Here is an 8202-nt window from a genome sequence, read left to right as displayed (position 1 = left end):
TATTTGAAATTCTTGACAGTAAATCCAAGATCGATTCCAGTAGCGAAGAAGGTATGGTCGTTACAAGTGTGAGGGGCGACATTGAGTTCAAGAATGTTAGCTTCAGCTACCCCTTACGTCCAAATGTTCAAATCTTCAATAATCTATCGTTGAGCATTCCTTCTGGAAAGGTTACTTGCTATCTTAAGTAATAAGTAGTACAGGGATTAGTGTTGTTTACACATTGCTCGTTGGCACAAAACATTCACTTGGTGACAATATCTTTCCAGATGGCTGCCCTTGTTGGCGAGAGTGGCAGTGGGAAGTCTACCGCTATTGCTTTGCTCGAGAGGTTCTACGACCCAAATTCAGGCAAGGTCCTTTTCGACGGTCTGGAGCTTCAGACCCTCAAAGTTAGTTGGCTTCGGATGCAGATCGGGCTTGTGGCACAAGAGCCAGTGCTGTTCAACGACACCATCCGCGCCAACATAGCCTATGGAAAGCAAGGGGAGGCATCTGAAGAAGAGATCGTCGCCGCTGCCGAAGCAGCCAACGCACACAATTTCATCTCTGGGCTTCCCAATGGGTACGATACTGTCGTCGGCGAGAGAGGGATCCAGCTATCAGGTGGGCAGAAGCAGCGTGTCGCCATCGCGAGGGCCGTCGTGAAGGACCCAAAGGTGCTCCTGCTGGACGAGGCAACGAGCGCTCTGGACGTGGAGTCGGAGCGTGTGGTGCAGGAGGCACTGGACCGGGTGATGGTTGGAAGGACGACTGTGGTGGTGGCGCATCGCCTGTCGACAGTAAAAGGCGCCGACATTATCTGCATATTCCAGAGCGGGACGATAGTGGAGAAAGGAAGGCATGACGAACTAATGCAGATAAGGGGTGGAGCCTACGCTTCCCTTGTCGATCTTAGCTCTACTTCAAAATAATCTGCTATAAACCTGGACATAGGGGTGGGCAAAAAATGAAACCTTTCCAAACGGGCTTGTGAAGTAGTAGTTCATTTTCCTTCACAAACTCAAATCAGACTTCCAATCTAGTCATAGAAAATGAACTAACCCAAACCAGTTAAACCAGTCAAACCTCTTTTGCCCACCCCTACTTGGACACATTACCTTCCATTAATTGGAAAATCGACTTGTCTGGTTCTCCCAATTAAGGAATGGTTGATATGCAAATGCAAGCATGCCCTATAAACAGATGTGCAACAATGTGTTCTGTTTATATGCAACTATGCTGGCATATGCCGTTTATCTTTCTCCGCCAAAACTCCATGGACTTTATGGTTGTAATTCACTCTATTTGAATATATGGGCTTTAGCCAGTCTGGGTGTAGGATCTTTCTTTTCCATTTGGGTTCTTTTGTGGTACCCTCAAATAAATAACAGCCCTCCATTTTCGTCCATCCAATGGACAAAAAAAAATCATACCACTCTCCAAAATGTAAGAGGTATGTTACATTTTTTTTTTTTGAGCCAAGCAACAGGTATGTTACATACCTTTGTTAAATTTCGCACCGAAACAAAGAAAGGCCGTAACCGGGCCGCGGCCCAAATATTGTTCCCAGCCCAAGATACAGGCCCAGCCCCACGTACAGCCGTTTGGTAGGGGAAGAGGACGGATAGACCTAAACAAATTCTCGTTCTTCCTGAGGTCGCTGGTGGGGTTCCGCCGCCGACCCTCGGCTTCCGCAACTCCGGCCGCCCCTACCGCCGACGGAAGATCCTCGCGTCGTGCGTCGTTGGCCTCACAGTCTACTGAATATCCTCGCCGATGACGCCCTCACTCGCCAAGGCGGCCGAGGTCGTACGAGGTTCCAGGAGTGGTGCCTGGCGGCCATCGCGACGCGCCGGCCGTGCCGATTCGGCGGTGGCGCGTGAGATGTAAGGCCGACGTATTGGCTTTGGGAGGCGAAATGGAAGGAGTCGATTGGGATGTCCTGGCGCGGCGCCTTCTCAGGTGTCGGTCTTTCCCGGTGATCCTCGTGGCCTACATCGTCGGCTGGTGCATGTGCTGCGGCGCGCCACTACACACGGGAGAGGAGTGGTCCCTCGGCTATTTCGAGCCCGCCACCTACGACCTGGTAAGGGACTAAGCATCCATACATTTGATCTAGGCTCATTTCGAATTGTGATCGTCTCCATTAATTAGGTTCAGAATTTACCCGATCCACATGGTTAATTCATATTAATTGACTTTAATATGGATGTATCTAGAACTAAAACGTGTCTAGATACATTCATATTAGAGTCAATTAATATGAACCGGAGGGAGTAGTATTTTTCGAATTGTAGTTTAAAAGTACTAACCTATCCATATAAGGCTTTAGTATTTATTACAGAATTGTAGTTTGAAAGTACTAGTATTTTTTTTGCTTTATTGGCTTGTTACATGCTTTTCAATGACTATGTGCATGTGTTATGGTGAGGTACAAGTAAACTATGAATGTACCTCAGCACAGAGTTTAAACCTCACTTGGCACAAGAATAAAGAGTAATTTGTGCAGAACTATAGTCACACACATCCACCCACTCATGTCCATACACATCATTTGTATCGGTTATGAACTTATGATTACTGCATTAGTGAATTTAAGAATATGTTATGAACAACATAGTATATTTAAGTTACCTAAATATAGTAATTAACTAGTTGGAGTAAACCAGTGGAGTAAGTTGAGCCCAGCCTACTAATTACACCAGATGATCCCATGGTTCTATTTACTACTCGGTGGTTCATATTATTGCAAAGGTTTTAGTTTCCCTCTGTAGCTTATCTTCCTCACTGGGCATAGTTCAAAAGGGGTTTCTGTGAAGGCTTAGTTTACAAACATAGTGATCTGTTCAGTTTCTTCTCTGGAAAATTGTACTAAGAAAACCCCAAATTAATGTGTGAATGGATTTATTTTGGAGAACATTATTGGCTAAAGGCAAACGTTGAGGTTGAGATTGAGGTTCGTATCTCTCACTTGCATGACTTGTCTTAATCACATACATAAAATGATGTTAAAGATAAGTGACACAAAACTTGGTTTCCATTACTCAAAGGTAATTAAGTAGTACACTGTTTGCCAAAAAATCAAGTAGATTTACGAACAGTACAAGGTAATATATTAAATGAACACGTACTTTGTTTTTAAGGCATATTTCGATCAGTTATATCTTGAAACACCGAGAAAATTGACATACAGTTATATAACCTCCACCTGATACACTTATTTTTTTGGGTCTCACTCATGCAGTATATGAAAATATGCCGATCCATGCTCAGTTGTCTCTGTTATCTTTTCTTACTTATTGCTTTTGAAAGAGCATGAGTTGGTCTACTGCGCTATCATGTAGGCTATTTATTTATATACATAGTGGTGAAATAAGAGCTAAACTGTGGTGTTGATTTGCTTTTTAGAGATAGTGAGGCCCTCGTTCCTGAGAAGCTGGGTGTTCAGTTCTCTCTGAATCACGTTTGGTACATATACTGAAGTGTAGAAAAACAAATGCATGAATTAGGCAGTTTGCAAAAATGAATCAACCGTGGTATCTTTTATGACAGTCAAGACTTCTATCTGGTAAGATTAATTGTGGATATTTTGTAATGTTGATGTGTGAAGAAAGTAATTTATGCCAAACATTTCATTTCGATGTTCTCGTTATATATTGATTTTGACCAATCAAATTGTCACCTCCATGTTTACTTTCCGCAATATTTGATGACTTATGTCATATTCCCCAGCTACCTCCTGACCTGATGCCGGGACAGAGTAATAAATACTAGAGGGTGGGGATTCCATCATGTCTTGTCCCCATGATGAGTTCTCGAGCACTTCCATTGGCAGGGTTAGTGTGGTAAGCTTGCGATAAACTATCCGATCCGCAAGTATTGTTTTAGAGTTGTCTGTTTTGTATGGTTTTGAGCCTTCTATTTTCTTCAATGATACAGACCCATGACAAGGCTACTCAGGTGTATACTTGGAGGTAACAAGTCAAGGTCTTTTGATTGTTGATTTGGAAGAGCAAGTTCAGGACGAAAAGAAGATTCTACAACAAATACATGACGCAAGCTTCAAGATGAAGCATTTCTAGCATTTCAAGATGCGGTAATAGAAAACCTGGAAGCAAAGTTGAAGAAAATAATAACAAATATGTTGCACAAGACAAGATAAAGGAGCTCGAGGTTCTTATACAGAAGTTGAGCAGATTTTCTGTGGCGGTGTAGTCATTGCTTGGCTACTGTATTAACTTACATGTATGTAGGTAGAGTAATTATTCCAACCGTGTAGATTCTTCATTCGTGGATCTTTGAAATCATGTGCTCAATATTAATCTAGTTTGGTACTACTTGTGTTTAATTCAATTTTTCATTCGGTTTGATTCATATCTGGAATTGCCTCTCCTGTTTTTGGACATCTATACCACACGGAAAATAATGAACAAGCGCACAACTCCCATTCTAGTGCTTACCCCCATCATAAGTTAAGAATAATAGTGGTTATAAACGTGTAAAGCAAACATTTATCACAGTTACAATCTGAGGCCTGGAGCATTATACAAACGATGTTACAATTCAACTCCAGAATAGGCCGCAGGTAGGGCTGGACCCAAAACTTCCAGATCACGCCAGACCCGCAGCGGAATGATTGCAAATGGACACACACAAATGACAGCAAGTTAATTCAACTCTGTCTGTCTGGAAACGAAATGACAGATCAACACATGTTGGAAAAAGGCATAAAAAGAAGAAGCCATAAGCATCCCTGGAACTACAAAACAGCAATACAGTGGTAACATGCAGCAAACCAATGCCCGAGAGTAGAACTGGCTAAACGCAGTTTACGAATGGACCGAAATATTATATTTCAAACTATTTGACAGCAAATGAGTACCAAGTACTCTAGCAAAATAAGTAGAATCACTTTTGCAATTACATTCAGTTTTACCAACAACTAGTTCATGTAATAACATAGCAAAACTGCAGCCCGCCAAGAATTCCTGATCTTGGAGTTCAAAAAGCGTGTCAAGTTGAATGAAGAGTTGTATGTATGAGGCTCTGCAGCAACTCCATGTCTGCAAGCAAGAGATAAGTGGGCTGACTGAGAGCTTGACTTCCATGTATGTTGCTTTGGAGGAAGAAAAAGAACAGATTGCCTCCCTTGATGCTACTATCCAGGAAATGAAGATAACATCAGCGATGTGCGTCGACAGTCATGGAGGACACCTAGAATTTGACCTTGTTAGTACTGAGATGTTGTCTAAAGCATACAGTGATTTTGAAAGCAGAATAGCATAAAGTATGAAGCAAACTGAAATTAGGTGCGCACCGACATCCCTTTCCTATTTTGTTATTGATGTTTATTCAATTAGAGCCACACTTTCCCAGCAAGTTCACTCACTATTGTTAAGTCTAAACATGTGCATGTTACAGAAGTGGAGCAACTTGCACTCTGTCCCTGAGAAATCTTAGTTAAAGATTTGGACTCCCTGAGAAACTAACATGAACTCTTAACAGGTTTATACTTGACATACATGAACTCTTCCGGTTTATGCCTGACAACTTGCACTCTGTCCCTGAGAAAGAGGAAAGAGAGAAATCTTAGTTAAAGATTATGCATATTCTGCATGCAAACCACACATAACAGGTTTATGCTTGACATACATGAACTCTTCAGATAAGACTAATTCAGTAAGCGCACCGAACATGCATCAGTATTTGTATGAAAGAGGAAACTGAATTAGCAAAAGTAATTGCTTTGGGGTCGACGTACCTGGAGGCGAGATTGGTGCTGGCACCTCTCGATGTTGCGGCTGCGTGAACCTAGTGGCCGCGTGGCTCGCCTGCGAAGCACGACGGGGCCGATCTGGTGGCGGTGGCGCTCGTCGGAGATGCAGGGCCGGGCCGATCTGGTGGTGGCAGAGGTCGCACGAGGTGCATGGCGTGGTGTCGTGGCGGCGGCGATTCTGGCTGCTCGACGTCTCATGCTCAGGGATGAAGGAGGGGGTGTATGCTCGATGTTGGGCCGGGCTGAATTTTGTAACTGTACTTCTTTTTCTATTATCTGTGTCTTGCTGGCTGCCGGATCTAATCTAAGTCGTTTAATCCTAACCGTTGTCTCAAATCATACCTCTCCATATTTAGGAGTGGTAAAAGATACCGTAAAACAAGCCTTCCATTTACTACATGTGCATCTGCACACAAACAGGTGCATTTAGGCTAATTGTGGGGGGAAATAATTACTGATTGTGATTTGAGTAATGATGCCGATGCATCTTTTCAGAAATAGACAGTAAGAACAAATTCTGTCAAATCATTGTATACCAAATGAGTTAGAACTAGCAACTCATTTAGTTTCTGGCAATTTTCATATGTTTAGTTTCCTCTGCTGTTAATGTTGCTTCCTTTGATGGTCACAGTATTCGGTTTGTGATGAGGACTGTCAGTTTTTCATTTTCTTTTTGAGGACCGGGCGGATCTTTCATTCGATTAAATAGGATAGAACGTTAATTACAAAGAAAAGGAGAGACCGAGAAGGCCCCTCGTTACCGGAAAAAGGCTAACCAGTGACGGGTGTGTTTTCCGCACTGCTGATGGTAGAGACCGACGTCACCAGTATACAACCGGTAATGTACACTGGTGATGGGAGCCAGATACGTCGCTGCTAGGGTGCAACACTGATGACGAAATCAAGTTTCCAATGTCTCTGGTACTTGTACATCTGACGACTAGGGCACAGCGTCGACATTCTAGTGGTGATAAAAAAAACATATTATTTATAGAATGTACTAGGACGTCGTCTAGGGGGGGGGGTGAATAGGCGGTGTATAAAAACTTCTACTTGAGAGCTAAACTAGGCGGAATAAAACTACACATGTGTTTACTAGTTTAGCTCAAAGCCTATCAACAAGGGGTTTGCCTAAGAGCACCAACAACCTATGCTAGCATGATGAGCAACAAGGTGATAACAAGCTAGGTATAGCACATCATGGAAGGTAGATATAATAAGGTAAAGCGCATAGGTAAAGGAGCTCGGGTTGAGAAGTAACCGGTGCACGAGGAGACGACGATATATCTCGAAGTTCACACCCAAGGGTGCTACGTCTCCGTCTGGAGCGGTGTGGAGGCACAAGGCACTCCAATGATCCACTAGGGCCACCGTATCTCCTCGAGCCTTTCCACCAAGGGGAAAGCCTCGATCCACTAAGGGACCCTTGAGGGTGGTCACCGAACCCGTACAAGCTTGGGCAAAACCCCAAATATCAAGCTTGAGGCAACTCCACAACACGGAGGCTCTCAAGTACAAGGCCACAAGAGGCTACAACACGCCACACCGGCAACAAAGCCACCAAGACACCAACACGCCACAACCGGCTCCAAAACCACAAAGGCTACCACACTCCACAAAGGCAACAACGCCACAAAGGCTACAACGCCACAAAGACGACAAGGCCACAAAGGCTACAAGGCCACAAAGGCTAGAACACCACAAAGGCAACAAGGCCACTAAGGCAACAACACCACTAAGGTCAACATGCCCTCTACGAGATCGAAACCCCGGAGAGAACCCAAACCGATGCACCTAATGCAATGGCTAAGAACACCACTAAGATGCCCAAGTTCTTCTCCCCCAAATTCCAACAAAGCTACAAAAGCTATTGGGGGAATAAGGGAGGAAGAACAAATGTGAGGAGAAACACCAAATAACTCCAAGACCTAGATCTAGCAAGATCCCCTCACTTGGAGAGGGATTCAATTGGTGAAGCTCTAGATCTAGGTCTCCTCTCTCCTTTCCCCCAAAAATATGCAAGAAATAGTGGGGGGATCAAGAGGAGGAAGAAACAACTCAAGGTCAACAATGGAGGAGAGAGAATGGAGGGGAAGAAGTGGTTGGGTCGGAGGTGGAAGAGGGATATAAATAGGGGACCCAAAATATAGCTGTTGGAGCTGAGAAAACGGTCAGATTCGCCCCAAAGCGGTACTACCGTTTGCACCAAAACTGTGCAGAAAAACGGCTGAAAATCGGGCCAAACCGGTAGTACCGCTCCGCGGAGCGGTACTACCGCTCATGTCAAATCTGGAGCAAACAGAAAGAGAGAGAGAGGGGACAGCAGCAGCAGAGCATGGGAGCATGCGGCGCGGTTGTGATTGCATGCGGGGCCGGTGGCAGGTGCTAGCAGCGGCAGCGCGTGGGTCCAGGGAAACTCCCGCGCGGGAGTGTGCTGCAGGCTG

At 44.3% G+C, this 8202-nt stretch overlaps 1 protein-coding gene across 1 annotated transcript in view; it reads left to right on the top strand.

Annotated features, from left to right (window-relative positions):
- The window catches only part of LOC124708400 (ABC transporter B family member 9-like), a 9767-nt gene extending 8853 nt beyond the window's left edge, over window positions 1–914 (top strand). Inside the window, exons 11-12 of the mRNA XM_047240077.1 lie at window positions 1–170; window positions 270–914. The exon at window positions 1–170 is cut by the window's left edge and continues 94 nt beyond it. Coding sequence (XP_047096033.1) covers window positions 1–170; window positions 270–914 — 815 coding nt within the window. The remainder of the gene's footprint in view (window positions 171–269) is intronic.
- Window positions 915–8202: the final 7288 nt, after the last annotated feature.

The sequence above is a fragment of the Lolium rigidum genome, chromosome 1 (assembly GCF_022539505.1).
Source record: "Lolium rigidum isolate FL_2022 chromosome 1, APGP_CSIRO_Lrig_0.1, whole genome shotgun sequence".
Lineage (NCBI taxonomy): Eukaryota > Viridiplantae > Streptophyta > Magnoliopsida > Poales > Poaceae > Lolium > Lolium rigidum.
This window is presented reverse-complemented; position numbering and strand designations above follow the sequence as displayed.